We start from the raw sequence: 19578 nt of genomic DNA, 5'->3' as shown, positions 1-19578 counted from the left end.
CCTTAGGGAATGACTGAACTGGTTCCAAATTGGCCTGGATGGATTTTTGCCACCTTACTCTTTGCTTAAGTTCGGCTTTAAGAATGGCAGCAGGCAATTTTTAATTTGATAACCAGGAATATGAACTGACATATGCAAATGAGCTGCGGCAAGCAAGCTTCTTCTCCCGGAAGAACTGGGCCATACATTTACTCACAATTCATTCTGGAGACATTTGTTAGTAGTGTCGTGTGTTACAGGTAGGTGTTGGCAAACCCACTTAAATAACACAGATGGGAGTCCGAAGAGGAAATGAATCCTGATAACACTTCACTAAGGAAACCTTAACAAAAACAGTGTATAATTTGAGAAGAAAGGAACAGAGAGGTTTTGTCTTTCTTACTTCAGGCCTTGTATGTAACAAGGAGACATTCAATCAAACCATGCAAAAGAAAACCCTCTTGGATAAACTCAGCCAATCAGAGCATGTGCTATCCCAGTAAGCATCCTGCTAATCTGGCAGATTGCTAAACTACACCTTTTGTGCAATGGGGGCATATGATGCACAGTATTTCCCATCTATCAGAGGGGTTCTCCCAAATATTTCTGTGGGACGGGGTATGATGGAAGCAGAGCAGCTTAAACAACAAAAGAAACATTTAACACCTATCTTCTAGTTTATTGTTATGAAAAAGAGCAAGAGTTCTAATCATTTGGCAGCAGAGAGTTTATTTTATTAGTGATTTCATTTATTTATTATTTTGCAAATTTATAAACCACTTCATAGCACTGTACAACAAGATATTAACAAGAATCATCTTATGGGATCATAATATTTGGCAAGAGGGGATCAAATATCATCTAGTTTAACTCCCTGCCAATGAGACATGACCCCAAAGTAGTGACCACCATGCGGACTTGGAAGCCACAGTAACAACAGCTAAAGAGCTAGGCTAGGTGATCAGGCGACCACTAAACCTGAAATTGCGGGCAGGAGCGTGATGGACCACATCCCATACATTAGGCCTTGTAGAACCAGAGTCAGGACCATCATGGGTGCCTTCCCATGGGTCTGAAAAACTGAGTGTCTCCAGCCCCACCGCACCAATCCAGCAGTGCAGGTGGAAGGCCATGGGGGGGGCAGAAGAAGTGCCTGCCAACAGGCCAGTGGGCCAGTCCTTTGAGAGACTCCAGTACTAAGTCCAGAAGCTTCAGTTAGTGAAGAATGTATCTGCCTGACAGTTGACAGGTTTCAGGCAAACAGATCATATAACACCTACTCTGTTCTAATTACACTTGCTGCAGGTACACTTCAAACCCCAATGCAAAGTGCTGGTTTTGACCTATAAAGCTCTTTACAGCTCAGGATCCCAGTACCTTCTGGAACACCTCACCCAATATGAACCTACCCAGACCTTTAGGTTTTCTTCTGAGGCCCTTCACCAAGGCCCTGCTGTGATGAAGGGTGGTGACAAAGGAAAGGTCAGTTTTGGTTGTAGCCCCCTACCTGTGGAATGCTTTCTCCAGCAAGATCTGTCTGGTGCCTCCACTGACATATTTTCAGCACCAGTCAAGACTCAGCATTTCTCTCAGGTTTTTGATAGACTGAAATGATGGTTTGTTACTAGTGTGCTGCCAAAGCTTCCAACAGTTGTAATGTACATCTGCTTCGTGTATATATGGATGGAAGATAGATAGGAAGGTGTGTGTGCACATGCGCACAGGCTCACAAATGCACACACACCTGGCAGGTGTTTTGTCTGATTTTTTTTAAAAAAATGGTATAATGTACTTCTCTTTATGTTTTTAAATGTGCTGTAAGTTGCTTGGAGATTTTTGGCTAACAAGCAGTTAACAAGTAGTAGTAGCACAGTACTCAACAAGGAGTTGAGTGTAGGAGAGTTGGACTAGGAGCTGTCCTTGGTGCTGCAACAGCCAGCCTGCCTTGCTCCTGTCAAAGTTAGGAGGGTATAAAGGGAGCTAAACTGATTTGCTATGACAACAACATTGATGCACACTGAAGAGCTGCCAGGATCCCAGGTGCATAGTAGGGTCTACTACTTGGCCCGCCTTATATGCCAAGCACACCAAGCAGTCATCCCTTTAATACCCCACATCGTCCCAGATCTAGGATCACCCCGCATGGCCTGCAGCCAGGGAAATCCACCGGGGCCCTGTGACAGAAGAGCACCCCACAAGAGAATAATTTACTAGGGGAATCTGAGACCTGGAGCCAGCCCCGTCCTTCATGCTTAGATGTGCAGAATTCCTGTCAAAGTGGCTTTTGAAATAGGGACAAGCCTTCTTTTGCTGACACCTGGACCTTTGTGGCTGGGGGGTGGGGTGGGTGTCAAAACAGGGCAGGGAGAGATGTTCAATGTCCATAAATTGTACCCTTGCCCAGAGTATACTTTTTGGGATAAGTTCTCTTACAAAATAATCACATAAAGATTTTTTTAAAAAAAATCAAGGTGCTTTTATTTGGCCATTAGATATATGTGGGTAGATAAAGATATATAATATGGAGAATTAAACATTGGCACCACTGGAATATAAAACTGTCCATATATCACCAATGTGTTTAAATAAGCAAAACATGGCCACATTATGCCTATTTTACTGATGGGGGTGGCGGCGGGGGGAACTACTTTAGGAAATCAGCAAAGGCATTAAAAAAAGATTCTTTAAAAAACAAAACGCACACACCGTGTTCTTAGATCTTGTCATCTTTATACTTACAACAAAATAACAGCTTAGGCAGCCTGCTTTTTTGAATAAAACACCTACCACTTTCGACTTGAGATTTTTAAAATGGGGATTTTTAAAGGGGGGGGGGGGAATGCTGACCGTGTAATAGCTAGGTACTTGTAGTGGGTGTAGAACATGAAAGGTTACAATATGGATCCATGCCTATGCTTTTTCTTTTCAACTCCGAGCCCCTTCCCTCCTGCTTCTGCTAACTCGGCAATCATACTGCTGACAGATTTCGAGGTTTTCTAAATAATGTATGGGATTTTCTTTTAACGTGTCAGTGCAGAAGTATCAATTCTGCCCTTGTGTCATTTCTGATGCTGATTTTTCTTGACAGCATTCCATTAAACCAATGAGTTTCTCCCCTCCTGATGCTCCTTTAAATATTCCTCTGAGTGATGTATTTGTGGTTTTTTAAACAGATCGTGAAGGATGTTTGCATTTAGGAGGGGCGGGTGGAACTGCATGGCAGGTACATGGGGGGAAACTCATGTTACACACACAAAACAGAAATTTATTTTATTTTTATTATTATTATTTACCCTATTAAAGAGGTTTCCCCTGGTTCTTGAACTGCCAGAAGCTGCACAACGCTTGCTTCCTTGGTTGCCCTGCTCCTTACTAATATATCAGTTTGCCTCAGAAATAAAGCAATGATGTGAAAGCATACTGGGACATGATTTATAATGAACTTAAGGAAGTGTTTAAGAACACGTTCCATAAGAAACCGGAAGCTTTCTTGTTAGGTTTTTTAGGAGAAGAGATTCCTAAGAAAGACCATACTATATTCTTATACGCAGCAACAGCAGCAAGGATTCTTTTAGCCCAGAAGTGGAAACAGCAGGAAACTCCAACAGTAGAAGAATGGCAGAGTAAGACGATTGAATATACAGAGCTGGCAAGACTGTCCAGGAAAATCCGAGACCAGCAAGACTAACAGTTTCAAAAAGACTGGAGTAAATTTGTTATTTATTTGAAAGAACATTGTAAACACTTAACAACGCTAACAGGACTAGTTTAAAGGTTTGTCAGTTAAAATTAGAAACTTATTTACAATGATAAGGAATTTTAAAGTAAAAGGAAAGGTAGATGACGGGAAAGAGAAATGTGGATGAAATGATAATTGGAAGCTAGAAAGTCAGTTGGGAGGGATGGGGGGGAAGTCGTTGACTCGAGAGAGTCAGAATATAGGTAATGTAAAGTTATGGAAAATCACACGATGTTTTTTAAAATGAAAATGCCAATAAATAGATGAAGAAGAAGAAGAAGAAGAAGAAGAAGAAGAAATAATCAAGCAATGATAATGAATATTTGCCACAAGAAGTATTTAATGCTCTATGGTGCTGTTGCTCAGGAATGCTACAGACACATATGTATTGGAGAACTTCTATTAAAATGCCTCCACCCCACTTCACTTTAAGTCAACTTTATTCCTTGCTTAATGGCTGGAATGGGCAGCTTCAATCTCTGGAGTTATATGTTGATGCTTCTTTGATTACAGCGCAATGGCATAAAGAGTCCTTCAAAGTACAACAACAAAAACTTGCAGGCAACAATCAGTTTGTTCACTTTTTATCTCCCTTTCATCCACTCATTCACATATTTAACACATCAGCAAAGAACCAAAAATAATGGTCACATATCATCAGGAGTGACATGACTGTCACCACTACTAGTTCTTCTAATTTCTGTGTTTTATTTATTCTGACAATTTATATAAGCACTTAATTACGGGTAGTCTCTAAGTGGTTGCAAGTTATGCCATGAAACAAAGAAGATAAAAGTAAGCGAAAAGTGTAAAAACAGAATTCAAACGAAATGCTTGCTAAACGATTTTTTTAAAAAAGTTTTAGTGGAACATTAGACCTGCCTGACATCAGCTGGAAGGGAGTTCCATAAAATCAGGGCCCATTTGTACTATACTTTTCAAAGCTGTATCATGCCATGTTATACAACCATGGTTCCTCCCCCCAAAGAATCTTGGGAATTTCAGGGTGCTGGCAGTTGTTAGGAGACCTGTAATCCCCTCACAGAACTGCAATTCCCAGAGAGGTTTAAGAATGAATTCTTCTTCCCAGGCAACTCTGGGAATTGGAGTTCAGTGAGGGGACTACAAGTCTCCTGACAAACTCCTCCTTATTCTCAGTTTTGTCCATGCAGAACTCTGCTAGGAGTGGGGGTGGGTAGGGACAAAACTAGAGTTATTTGCCTCTGCCTGTCATTAGCTCTAACAGCACCTGCTGTTTGTCTCCCTGCTTTCCACCCTCCCACCCACTGGTGGGCAGAAGAAAAACTGTGAGACCCTTGTAGAAGGGCACACTACATGTTCAACATCCTTCTCTCAGAAACTCCAGGTGTACTTTGGATTTGAATCTTAACAAAAGCACAATAATATATACTCAAAAAAGAAAGACACTGGCAAATACCATTTTATTCAAGCCCAATTGCCAAACATTTTCCTTGCTCCACTTAAACCATCACAAAAGGCAATCATCCAGAATGAAAAGGGTTTTAAAGGCATATCTTTTCTATCTCTCTGGTGGAAATCACTATGTAGCAATGAATGAAAGGACACACACACACACACACACTTTCAACATATATTTTTTTCAAGTAAAGAGGTGACTTCAAACTCTTTGTTCCCCGTGTGTGTATCTATTAAAAATCCAAAAGAATAACAAACTCTACCACTGTAAACCAATATTTCTGATTTGACAGCTATAGTTATAACCACTCAGGCGTCTATTTCCCACAAACTCTCAACAGCCATAACCTTTAGTGATTAATTATAAAGTTCCAGGAGCAATAGTACACAGACTAATTTCCTAAAACAATAAAAAGACAGAATTTCTCATTTGGAGCTAAATGAAACACGAACAGGTTGTTATTCATGCTGAAATCGAGATGCAGAGTCATGTTGCAGCCATTACAGAAGCTATTAAACACAACCTCGAATCAAAGAAACTGTAGGTCTGTCTCCTTAAAATAAAATGTTTTCTTCACTGACATGGCTCCTGGTTCAGTGGCTATGTTGCCGCCTGCCTTTGTTAAGAAGTCACTTTCAAAATTCAATCTCCTTTTATTTTTGTTTTACACCATTTCATTTTAGCAGTCATTTAGCCCGTATGAGTCTATACACACAAAAACACCACCCCAAACATTTGTTAAAAGCTTGAGTGTAGACATAGAATTATAATGGGCATACCATAGTTTCAGTGAAGTATCTAGAGCAATGTTTGTCAAGCTTGGGCCGCCAGTTATTGTTGAGCTCTAACTCCCATCAACCCCGGCCACTGGCTGGGAGATGATGGGAGTTGTAGTCAACAATAGCTAAGGAATTGAAGGTTGGGAAATGCTGATCTAGATGGCCTTGGGTGGTACAGAGAGCACCAAAAAGAACATGCACAAGAGATAATTGTTGGTATACACTTTATGACTGGGGAGAAGGGCATAGCTTAATGGCAAAACACCTGCTTTACACAGAGAAGGTCCCAGATTTAATTCCTAGCATCTTCTCATACAGGGGTAGCTTGTCTGGGATCCTGAAAGACAGCTGGCAGTCAGAGTAGACAGCATTGGGCTAGAAGGACCAACAGTCTGGTCTGGTATATTGAAGCATTTTGTATTCATATGATTTCCATAAGGAAGCTGGCAAAATCACCCACCCTCTTTGCATATTTCCCCTGCTGTAATAACTCACTGCATGGATCAAGATCAATACATTGCCCATGTTCGCACATCATGATAAGACTGCTGGCTCTTGTGCATTATTTGGAATGAGCAGTGTGCTGGTCCAAAGTGCTTGATCACTACTGCTTTTCTCTTCTTGCACCATGAGTGGGAGAAATGAATCAGGAAGCTGAACAAACTAGGAAGCCACAATTCGGTTTGGGGTTTTTGGGTGATGCCTGTAACAGTTTTACTACGTAGTGAACTGCCTTGTACAGGCTGCTCTTACAAATGAAGCTAAGTAAACAGTACTGTGAGCTGGGGAATCAATGATATGAGCCTCTTCAAAGTCAAGAGGGGTTGCTAACCTTTTCTGGGCCTTTGGAGAAATTGAAAAGTGGAGAAACTTTTTTGGACCTCAGGCAAAAATAGCTTCTCTTGGCTACAACAGAAGGCTTATTTCAAGTCTAATTTCAGGAAATGAGACCCTGCAGGCATATTGTGCCATTGTGGATTGTCAATCCATATACCAGAAAATCTTTGGCAAGCCAATATTCAGCCAGAGCTATGATATTAATGCATATAACGCAGCAACCTTGTGGTATGAATATGATCAGTGTCTGGACTGGGAGACCACTCAATAGTTTCATAACAAGACTGAGAGATTTAAAAAAATGGAATAATAAATCTTATCTCAAGCCTCAGCACCATATTTGCAACCTGGTGAAAATAATAGAGACCTATCTTAGAAGATCCCATAAGGACATTATGCTGATATACATTAAGTGCTCTCAAAACTTGAAATGTGCTAGATCCATGTTAATTATGATGATTAACACGTAAACACACAATCATTCTCCCCAAGGCTAAGCATTAAGATTGGCATTTGCCAAAAGCGAAAGGTGTGATCAACATCTCCCCCAAAGCTCATTTGTGCAACAATGACTTCTCCTGTTGCCAAAAAAGAAAAGAAAAAAATCCTCCATTGTGTGTGGACTTTTCCTGTCAATTATGGATGACTTCCAAAACATTCTAATTTTTGGAATGCAGTATGAGTCATCCCTCAGAAAGACAAAGGTGGAGAAGCGAGTTACCACCATCAACTCCATAATCTGGCAGCTTTTCCATGTGTGACTCTCGTAAAGTGGCTATTCGAGTTGCAAGCAACCCAAAATAGCAACTGCTTGACAATGGAAGAATTTCTCCTTCCCAGGAGTGAACAGTTAAGAGGTAAACTCAAAGAAACAGATTTCAGATTTGCTTACCTGCATTGGAATTCAGCTCCTCATTCTCAGATTCTGTCCCATTCTGACTCCCACTTCCATGAAGGCTATTCATGGCCATCAGCTTCATCTTCTGCAATTTCATCGCCTCTGCCATGGCAGCTGCTGTTAGACCTAGCCACAGAAATAAAGAGAAAAATTATTTAAACAAAATGACCAAACAGTCTTTCTGTCATTTCAACTTGCCTAAGAACATAAGATCCCTGCTGGTTCAGACCAAAGGCCCATCTAATTCAGAATCCTGTTCTCACAGTGGCCAACCAGATGCCTCTGAGATGCCTACAAGCATCTCTCCCCTCTTGTGATGTTTGGGTTCTTCACTCCAGCACAGGAAGCAGTGCATTTCCATAATGGCTCTCAGCCATTGATAATGTGGGCAGTTGCTTGAAGGAGTAAAGTGGGACTCACACAGCAATTATAATTTATAACCTGGTGCAAATGGAGTTATAGAACCAGGTGGGCACCCTAATAGATATTCACACATATATTCATACTTATATGTATTTTGCATTCATATTTATAGATTATGGATGATGATGGAAGGTTGTACTATTCTCTAACTAATTCCTCACACACCCCCACAAGTTTAGTAATTGGTTAGATGGTACCCATCCCTCTGCATTATTCATAAAGCTTTTCTGTCAAAACTATGAACGAGTAAATTAACTAAAGAGGAGCTATGAGTAATCCAATCTTGAGGTATGCAATTAATTAATTAAAATTGAATGGCAAGCCACACCGCCTGCACTGCAGTCCCTCATATCAAAACAAAACATTTAATTAAATTATCAAACTATTTGTAACTGGAAACATTCAAAACAGGGAGAAAACACACAAAACCACTAAGGCTCTGGCGCCGCTATGATTTCAAGTCCAAATTGTGCCTGGTTTCTGGGTGCTCTACCAGTTGTATGCGATATCCACATTCAAACCTGCTGTGGGTCAAGTGAGACATTCAGAAAGCAAGAACAATGAAACATCTGGCGGTATGAAATGTTAATGCACAATGCCATATTGAAAATAGGAGGGGGGGGGAGCCATGTTGCAGTCTCTGGGTCCCATACCCCTCAGAGATGAGAGCAGCTGCTCCTGGCTTCCTTCAGAAGCAGGCTGGAGTGAACTGTCCTCCCTCCAGATCAGAAAAATCTTGCTCATTGTGGGGTGAAGGAACCCATCTATAATTCTGCACTAGTTACTGCATGCTTTCCTCAAGAGGCAGATTGTGCCTTCCTCAGGACCAGGCAAGAAGAAGAAGAAGAAGAAGAAGAAGAAGAAGAAGAAGAAGAAGAAAAGGAAGAAGAGTTTGGATTTGATATCCCGCTTTATCACTACCCGAAGGAGTCTCAAAGCGGCTAACATTCTCCTTTCCCTTCCTCCCCCACAACAAACACTCTGTGAGGTGAGTGGGGCTGAGAGACTTCAGAGAAGTGTGACTAGCCCAAGGTCACCCAGCAGCTGCATGTGGAGGAGCGGGGAAGCGAACCCGGTTCACCAGATTACGAGTCCACTGCTCTTAACCACTACACCACACTGAAGGCAGATGCTACCTCTTGAGAGAAGATAGACTGTCACTGGGTGCCAGGGGAGCTAGCACAGGTCTGAAGGTGGAGGCAACTTCCTGAGCAGAGGTGGGGAACCATAGTCCTGAGGAACTTTCTACCTGGGTCTAGGCACCTTCCCCAAGGCCATACTCCTGCTCCTGATGTCTTACCATTCACTGGCCTTACTTTGTATTTTCCTTGAGTGTTTTCGCCTGGCTCAAAATTTCTCCCTTAATTCTGATAAAGCTTCTTGCCTGGATGGAGGTGTGTGGGTGTGTATAGAAACTAATGGACAAAGGTGAAATTTACCCTCTCACTGCACACACATAGATTCATAGAACTGTAGAGTTGGAAGGGACCACGGTCATTTAGTCCAACCCCCTGCAATGCAGGAATCTTTTGCACAACATGGAGCTCGAAGCCACAACCCTAGATCAAGAGTCTCATGCTCTTCTGACAGCTATCCCTCTTTCAATCAAGCAAAATCCAGGTTAATCCTTCAGTCTTTCAAATGCTCAGCCTAGCACTAGTGAGGAGACTGAAACCTAGTTTGCAGATGGATCAGAAAGAAGGGGGAATGAGTAGGTTGAGTTCTGGGGTGCCAGAATGGACTGCATCACTTATGACTGTATGGGGTGGGTGTCTTCTTTTTTAATGCTTTTCTATGAAAATATTTTGATACAAACTTTGATGTTCCAATTCCATCCTGGCTGTTTTACTTGGAGTTGTTAACTGCAATGTGGGGGCAGTATTAAAAAAAATGTTACCCACCACTTGCAGTTTTCACTGACTGCTCCCTCATTGGTTCAACCAATTCATTCTGCTTTATGTATAAGTCCTAAAATGGCAGAGATGGTTTTAGGATCTTGGACTGAACATGCCAGGGTGGAAGTGATAGATGCCAGGCTAAATCCAGCTAATAAGCAACTTATGATATTGCCCCAGCACTGATCAGGAGCTGATTGGAATCTGGCCTCGCCCTTCTCAGGGGAACTTCAGTCCCAGAATCTGAAATATACCTAGTGAAAATGTTTGTGTATTACTATTTGTATGTATCTTGGCATATTATTCCACCATGTAAAATGTTAAAATCAGTAAAATAACAATATTATCAACGATGGATGAAACATAAACAAGATGCATCCGTCTCATACTCTGAAAATCTTTTTAAGTTATATGATTGAGAGGAAATGACAAAATCAGAGTTGGAAAGGAAAAGGCCGGGTTAGATTGTATTTTCCCTTGCTTTCTTTTCAGAGACCCGCTTATGATGGTTGATTGATTTCATGACATTTTCCGTTCCTTTTAGAGTCTAGGCTATGGGAATGATTTGTCAGGATTGTAATACTTAATACTTTTAGTGAGCTCCACTCCAGCGACCTTTATCTTATTCTGTATAGTTGACTGCCTGACCCTTTCGGTTCTCAGGATCACAAAGATGAATGTAAAAAGGCAGAGAAAGGATTTTGGGCGATGGGGTTGAAGAGAGAGGAGGGGGAGGGGGAGGGGGAAGAAAGACTGGCTATCCAGAAAATCAGCAGAGTGTTCCATGTCCTATAATAATTGAACCTCTTTTTTAAAAGTGGCAACTGTCCTGGTAAATGCATTAATTGAAGACGAAGAATAAAAGTACTCATTGAACTTAGGTTTCTGTGGTGCTAAGGAACAAAAACTGCAAGCCTATGTACTCTCCAATTGCAGTAAACCCCACTGAACACAGTGGGGCTTACTCCCAAGTAAATATGTCACATGTGTGGTGTACTGGTTAGAGCAGGGATAGGGAACTTGTAGCTCTCTTGGTCAGGGCTGGGCAATAAATAGTTGCTGCCTGAGCTAAGGACAGGATGGCGCCCCCTTGCATCCACTCACTATGCAGGAGCTGAACAGATCAGTGTTGGAACTAGTAATGGGACAGCATCCTTCAACTGTACCTGAGGGCAGCAGCCTAGCCGAGAAGAGGCTTCAGGCTTTGACTATGTCACTCTGCCTGGTGGTGGAGCTGGCTGTGTTCCAGAACTTTGTTGGACAATAGCTCCCAGCAAGCCCAGTCACCACAGTCAGGTATGACAGAAGTGCAACTCCAGCAGCATCTAGAGATGTTCAAGTTGCCCATTCCTAGGTTAGAGTGTCGATAGAGCATGAAACTCTTAATCTCAGGGTTGTGTGTTTGAACCCCATGTTGAGCAAAAGCTTGCTGTATGGTATGGGGTTGGACGAAAGATTATTGTGGTCCCTTCCACACACACACACACTCACACACACACACACACACCTGATTATCATCTTTTATAGCAACCACTCTATTGGGAAACATAATGCCATATATGGGAAACAAAAGAGGTTTAAAGACACTCTCAAGGCAAATCTTAAAAAAAAAAAAGTAGTATAAACACGGACAACTGGGAATCACTGGCCTGTGAGCGCTCCAATTGGAGAACAGCCTTTACCAAGGCATCATGGACTTTGAAGAAGGACAAAAGGGAGAAATGAGCTAAGAAGAAGGGACATTTGGCAAATCCTCACCGTGATCAACTCCCGCTGGCAACCTATGTTCCCGTCGTGAAAGGATGTGCGGATCCAGAATTGCCCTCCACAGTCACTTATGAACTCAGTTAAAACCGTGTTGATGGAAAACAATCTCACTTTGCTATGAGTGATCGCCAAAGAAGAAAGAACAATATAGACCTCTATATAGCAGCTAGACCTAGAAGCTTCCCTTCTTGGCTTTGTTTCCACTATAGATGATGAATGTATGACTCTCTCATCGTTAATAAATGACACAGTTCTGAAGGGATAGGCTAAGGCAGGGACAGGGAACATCAGGCCCAGGGGTCAGATGTGACCCTCCAGGCCTCCTTATATGGTCCTCTGCAGGGCTGCGCCCTCTCTAGCCATTGCCAAACCTGGAGACCCAGCACCTAGTACACTAAGAACTATTTACGCTAAGAACTATTTACAGAAAGCATGCTACAGAAAGCATAATACTTTAAAGGTGTAAATAAAAAGTGATCATTTTAACATTATTGGGGAGGATCAAAGAGCTGGTAGTGGCTGTCTTTCTACTGGTACTGAAACCTGACTACAAGTCTCATAATTTAGGAGTAAATGAACCTTTTCCCTGATTAAACACCCGTCAACTTTGACTGATGAAGAGGAAACCACATTAGAAGCAACTAAGCTACCTGTTATCAAATTACAAAGCTTTTTTTTTTTTTTAATCAAAGGACTAAAACAGGCCATAGATCGACCAGCTAACAGGTTTCCAGTGACCTAAGGGGGATTTTCTTGTTCCAGTTAACAGCCTCTGAAGAATGCTTCCTTTTGATTCTTGTCTAAGACACAAAAATGATTGTCCCATTTAACCAGTGTTCTGTCGCATACACCAGAGAATCCTATTTACTTAGATGCTGGTGGAACATTAAAAACACAATAGTGTGATTGTCTTTGGAAGAAAATTTTTCAAGATTGACTTCCCCCCTTCTTTTTTGAAAAAGAAGGGGGGAGATCAAAAAGCTAACTTTAATAGATGTTTGACTAAGGTCAGACTCCTAGGAAATGGAACACTGAAGATGAAAGCGAACAAATAGATTTGGCTTTTGATCTCGGCCAAATCCATTTGGCATTGTTTAGCTTTTCTATAATGCTTCAATTCTGGAGTGATATCATGGCCGAAATGAACTGCCTTCTATTTGAAGTTTCTTTTTTAATAGCTTTTGTAAAACTTTAACATGTACCACAGAAGAAGTTTAGGAAACAAAACAAAACAAAACAAAAGCTTTCTAAGAATTTGGCTACAAGGTGTTCACACCCACCACACACCTGGTGGCTACTCTTATATAATACAGTAGCACTACTTTGTGTTTTCAGCAGAGTGGTTAAGGGTGCAATCTGAAAAGCACAAGTTCCATCAAATTAAGTGAGAGTTCATTTTACAAAAGTCCTTAGCTCAAATTTCACCTTTGTCACTGTTTCACTGGACAACCTAAATTAATGTTCCAGGTTAGTGAAAAGTAACAAGGGTGTTGGTCTAGGAATGGGGTAACCCAAGCTGCAATCCACATTTAGCAGTGAAGCTCATTAGGTGAGTTGTGCCGTAACTACATTGTCAGTTCCACCTGCTTCATAGAGTTCTCATAAGATTAAATGAAGTGGGGAGGCAGGGGAGTGAGAAACATGTAAACCTCTTACATTCCCTGGAGAAGTGGGATGTAAGTCCAAAAATGCTACAACCTCTCAACTGCAGTCATCTCCCCCAATTTCTAGCATAAGGACAATAATATTTACCTCCTGCATACAACAGTTATAATAATGACTGAGATAACATATGTAAGGTGTTCTGAACACTTCAAAAATACCAAGTATTGATGTTATGAGATGAGCTGGCATTTTGAGCTGCCAACCATGGTAATGTGCAGTTTCTCAATGGACAGCCCCAAGTCAACTCATCAACCATCTTCAACCAACCTGCCCTCCCTCCCTCTCCCATTGACTTAACACCTACATCTGCTTTTCATTCTATCTGCATCATCCCAGCAACCATCCCAATATTCATGAACTTTAGTGAGTGGCAGCTGCTATCCTTTGGAACTCTGTAAATATCAGAAAGACACAATCTCCATTGTCTTTCATTCTTTTTCAACAAGCATTTGAAGGGGAATTATTATTTTTTTAATTGAACTGGACTTGAAATGGTTTTTACATATGAAATTGTTTTAATTGCTTTTTATGTGAAATGTTTTCCTTGTTAAATTGTTTTCAGGTGTTTCATAAAAAGGGATTAGGTGTTGTGATAAACAAATGAGCCAATGAACAAATAAATACCCTGATGGTTATGTGTTTTCTGAAATTTAGGTTAAGAGTTTGCATTCCAGCCAATTTACTCAAATGTTTGCAAGCCATCTTGAAACTGTGTTGGTTGGGATTCTGCTTTGGTGGCAACCTGCAAAGCACAGACCATCACATGATGTTGGCTTAAGACATTACCACAAAACATGGTTTGGCATTAATGTCTGAATCATATCATTGTATTTTAAAAGCTACAAGGTTCTTGGTTGTATTTGATACAGAAGTCTAACACAACTCTGAAACAGAGCTTAGCAGTGTTAAAAGTAGAAACAAAATACGCACAGTTCCCACTTTCCAAATACAATGTGTTCCCAGGAAATTGTTCATTAGGTGAGCATTTGCATAACAAGCTGGCGATTTCCATTATTTCCTGTGGGAACATTTCTAATCTGTGATCTCTCTCCCCCCCCCCCCAATGGTTTCCTCCTAAAATGGCTGCAGTCAACCAGCAAAAGAGAGACCGGGGAAAAACTGGTTTGTTCAACCTCTCTTGCCCCCTGATTTGTCAGATATCCCTCCCCCTCCCTGCTTTCTGCCTGAAATGGCTGCTGTTAGCCAGCAAAGCACAAAGAAGTGTGCAAACTCCGGCTGTTTGGATATCTGGATCTGCCATCCAGGTAGTGAGGTTTGGGAATGATTCCTTGTGTTTGGATAACCAAGGTTTTGGATAACAAAGATTCCAAGAGCGGAATCTGTGTACACTACAGGCAACCCCCGAGTTGTGCATGGGTTGCGTATCTGTCTCCTGGGTGCATAAGCCCGCCCGCCCGCCCCACCTGTATTCTGCTCTCCTCTAGGTCCAAAGCAACCCATGCATTGGCAGTTGCACATTGTTTGAATGCGTGCAAAATGGTCACAGCCTGTACTTCACTAGCATTTTAAAACACCCCACACTCAATCCAACATGTCTGACTAGAAGTACTGGGAAGGAAATTATTTTCCCCAGTCCCTTCCAGATAGTCCCCACTTTAAAAGCTTGCTTCCTAGTTACCCATTTTATTGGGATGAAAAGAAATCCTATCATTATAACTGCAAGGCAGAAGGTTGGGTTTTTTTAATGGCCACGTGCCACTATGTTAAATCTGACATCCAAAGTTGCTTGAGTGTATATATTTAAATTTACACCTTAAAACAATTTAAAAACAGCACCAGTAGGCGAGGAAGATAAAGCAATCCCTCCACTGTAGTTGAACTTAATTAAGCAACTGTTTCCTACACTTTTAATAATTGTTATTGATGGGATCAATAAAACAAGCAAGTTGAGGGAAACAGATGGAAAGAAAAGCTTGTTGCTATTGAGTGCATTAATCTGAACACGTTTAAAGATGGTGCAAACATGCTGCAATTCGTAACTTGGGGAGGGGGGACACATAGGCAGTGGGAAAAGTCTGTGTGTCTCCTTACGCAAGATTTGATGAAATGGACAGGACTGAGTCCTGCGAGAGGACTGTGCAAACTGCTGCGGGGGCCAGTTGTGCCCCTTCAGGCTGCAGGTGGGAAAGGAGTGCAACTCACTGGCACAGAACACACTTTGCACACAAAAGATTCCAGATTCAATCTTTGGCACTGTGGCGTAGGGCTGGGGAAGACACTGAAAATTAAGCAAAGCTGCTGGCAGCCAATTTAGACCAGGGGTAGTCAACCTTTTTATACCTACTGCCCACTAATGCATCTTTCTTGATGGCAAAATTTTCTTACCGCCCACCAGTGCTCGATGGAAGGAGGATTCCGCTTGTGCCGTGGAACCCCCTACTGCCCACCTAGAATCCTGAACCAGGTTGACATCCAGGGACCAGGTTGACAACCCCTGATTTAGACATTCTGGGCCAGATGGAGCAATGGCCCAAATCAGTTATCAGCAGCTTCCTGTATCTTGATGTGCAATGTTTCTCTATACAAAGCAAATACCTGCCCACAGAAAACCAGCACACTAGAGGAAGGACTAGGCTGTGACCCTACTCCAAAACTCTTAAGTTTTGTTGTTGTTGTTGTTGTTTTTACAATCAAACAGTGTATAAATTATGAAATAAATAAATAAATCTTCTCAGAATGTGATGGTTACTTGTATATGAGAGAGTCTTTACCTGTAGTCTCAAGTGGTAATATGAAAGCAAATATTTACTGCCTTACTGAGAACAAGAACAGAGTTTTGACCACAGCTAAGTTTAAGAATGGAAGAAGGATCTTGCTGGATCAGGCCAAGAGCCATGTAGTCCAGCATTCTGCTCTCACAGTGGCCAACCAGATGTTGATAGGAAGTGTACATGAGCACAACAGCATTTCCCCCAATTGTTATTATTGGTAGTCAGAGGCATCCTTCCTCCTCAAAGCCTGCTGTTTGCTGGTGAAAACTGGAAGATATATGGAGGGGGGAGGAGAGCTGGTGACTCAATATGTCACCACCACTCACAGATACTTTCTGATCAGATTCCAGACTGGTTGATGATTAACATGAAACTTATTTTATTTATTCCACAAAATTTATGCACCGCTTGATAGTAAAAAACCTCAAAGTGGTTTGCAAAAATATTAGAAAATTAATCTACATTGGAGTTCAAGGGCCTTATAATTAGGAGTTTTCTTCAGACAGAACTCACCGGAACTCAATTCCAGCACCTCTCAGGTGGTCGCCATTGCCATAAGAGAACAATGGAGGCATTCATGGTGAGTTCCAGCACCTGTTTTTCTAGAAAAATAGCACTGCTTATAAAGTTGGTTCAAGTTCCTATTCATGCATGAAGATGCTGTTTGTTGCAAACAGTATAGTTGGGGGGGGGGGAGTAATTATTAGTGGAGGCAAACATGAGAGGACTTTGGCCCATGCCAAAGTTCCCTGCAGATCATACCTTCCCAGCTACTATTTCTTTCTTCTTTTAATTTAAACAATAAGAGTAGCATGAATGATGATGCATAAAACATATTCCAAGTATAAGTGTGGCTGAAATAGGTCACTGCCATAGCTTTACTGAGAAGTCATTCTTAAAATGCAACCAGATCTCCTCTTTCTCAACACAGATAGAAACTTCACTTCCTTAGGCTGCCTGCTTCAAACATGAAAGGCGATACTTATTCAAAGGAGCTGAAGTATGCCAACTGTAGACTAATTTGAAGAGAGGTCATCTTTGGTGAGTAACTTGCTAAAAAACATTTTGCCCATTCAGCAGCATCTTGGAGGGAGAAAAACTGGAGCTGGTTACATTATTTAAGGCTTCTGCACCAGACCACAAAGGCTTTGTCTGCTTTCTCAACTGGGACAAAAGTGTTGTTTTTAACCTGTTTTCTCTTACCCAGTTCTCCAGCAGGTGTGCCATTCCCTTCTGGTGCCCCTTGGAAGTGATAGGGTAGAAGGCAGGGAAGCCAGCAACAGGTGGTGCCAGAGCCAGGTGCAGCCAACTAATTATTGTTTTGCCTCATCTAAGACTAAGGAAGTATACGCTGCCACAGACAGTGCCACTCCCTGAACTGGGTGTAAGAAAGAAGACAGGCAAGTGGGGCCTGGCTGTGGGCATCAAGAGGTTGGTAGGGAAGTACCCCATTCACCACAACAGACCAGCTCTTTCATAGTACTTCTTCTGCCGATGCTAGCTAGGTAGTTTGGAAGGCAGACCATCACACAGACAACTGTTGTGGTGTGGCTTAATATAGATTTCAGAATAAGGAGTACATTCACAAGAGATCTTAATCCATGAAGGGAATAACACACTTCTCACTTCCCCAAAAAGTTTGTGCAAATTTGCCCCTGGGCTCAAGCAACCTATAGGTTTCTCAATATTTCCTTCTGCATCTGGGGCAGAAAACCTGCGACCCTTGAGATATTGCTGGACTCCAACTCCCATCATCAGTGACTATTGGTTGTGCTGCTGGGTCTGATGGGAGTTGGAGTCCAGTAACATCTGGAGGTTCACAGGTTGCTCCCCACCCCACCCCGGTTCTACATAGTGACAACCACAGGGATTGCAGAAATCTCGTTTTTCTCCCCTTCATCTTTAACGTCTGCATGGATACAGACACATAATTATGCAAGATAGAAGGGTGAGCTCAGCATTTCCCCTTCTAACGTATATGAAAATGATATGGAAATAAGCAAAATAATGTTTTATGAATTAGGTTATTAGTATGAAAATCGAAGGGCATTCCCCATCTGCTGGAACAGGCCATGTGACTGATTTATGCCATGCAGGCTGAATTATTGATACAGATGCTTATATATTATATTTTATATGGGGTATCATGGGATGAGACCATCTGGCACAGAGACATTAATGAGAGCACCTTTGCCTAAATAAACACTAACAATGAGATACCAAAAGCGATCACGCCGAGGTGCGTTTTGTTGTTGTATGTGTGCCCTTCTATGGAACTTTTCCAAGCAAAAAAAGAAAAAGATGAACAAAGCCACCTGCAAAGCAGGTTGAGTGTTTTCCTGACAGCAAAGGGCTCAGACTGCATAAGTGTCTTCATAAGACGCAGATTGACTCAAACCATTGGTACATCTAGGCTGGTACTGTCAGCACTGACTGGCAGTGGTTCGCCAGAGTTTCAGACACCTCCAATGAATGCCAAGTGCATTTTAGCATTTCAGTTTATCTATCTGCCATTTATTGTATTTTTGGACTTTATAGACTCTATTTTAAGTTGCTTCAAGACTCTTTCTGCCGTAAGGAGCAACACATATAAATTGGAATAGAAAACGTCAGAGAGATTCGGGTTGTGGTTGGAAGCATGTGTTCCTGAAAGTTAGGCTGTGGACACGCCATAAATTTAAATCACAGACCCCCCAATTAATCATGGGAACTGTACTTTGTTAAGGGTGCTGGGATCTGTAGCTCGGGGGGGGGGGGGGACGACAACTACAATTCCCTGGGTTTCTGGGATGTGGGTGTTCTTTAAATGTATGGTGTGTATGCAACTGCTCTCTTCTTCAAGAAGGCCTGCGGTAAGCTAAGGCTGAAATGCTTCTTTCCCTGATGAAGGCGAAAGTGGTGGGCTAAGGATGGGTTGGCTGTAGTTCAAAGTCCTCCAGCTGCCAACCACCACAATAGGATCTTTTGTTTATTCTGAGAAAATCTCAGAATGCAAAAGAAGGTTATCAAGCCTAACTTACAACACTCCCCCCACAAAGGATCTCCTGCAAACCAGTGCATGACACATTATTTTTGCACAACTGATTCCGATGGCAGAAATGCCACCAGAAGGTTATAGGAAGAGAAGACTGGTAGAAAGGGTTGCTGATTCCAAAGGAAACAAATAGTTAAGAAAAAATGCCAAGTCAGCAGAGGGAGAAAGACTTGGGAATGGACAGTCATCACTAGTTTCACATGGAATATTTTTATTCTTAGTGTCAGCTAACAATGGCTGCAATCAGACAGCATTTTATTTGGTTTTTGAAATATTCCTTACCTATTCATTTTTTCATATTATGTTATCTTTCACACGACGTAAAAACCACTTCTGGAAATCTAATGGAATGTAGCAGACATTTAGCATGCATTTCTATGTTATTTGGGGGA

At 41.8% G+C, this 19578-nt stretch overlaps 1 protein-coding gene across 9 annotated transcripts in view; it reads right to left on the bottom strand.

Annotated features, from left to right (window-relative positions):
* Positions 1–19578, bottom strand: part of DACH2 (dachshund family transcription factor 2) — a 314613-nt gene that overhangs the window by 98169 nt on the left and 196866 nt on the right. For all 9 annotated transcript variants that reach the window (XM_083424218.1, XM_083424217.1, XM_083424211.1 and 6 more), the window contains one exon: positions 7665–7796. In XM_083424218.1, the coding sequence (XP_083280344.1) occupies positions 7665–7796 (132 nt within the window). The remainder of the gene's footprint in view (positions 1–7664; positions 7797–19578) is intronic.

This window comes from Podarcis tiliguerta (genome assembly GCF_965153285.1).
Source record: "Podarcis tiliguerta genome assembly, chromosome: Z".
NCBI classification, from domain to species: Eukaryota; Metazoa; Chordata; class Lepidosauria; order Squamata; family Lacertidae; genus Podarcis; species Podarcis tiliguerta.
Note: the sequence above shows the minus strand (reverse complement) of the source record. Positions and strands in the feature narration are given on the sequence as shown.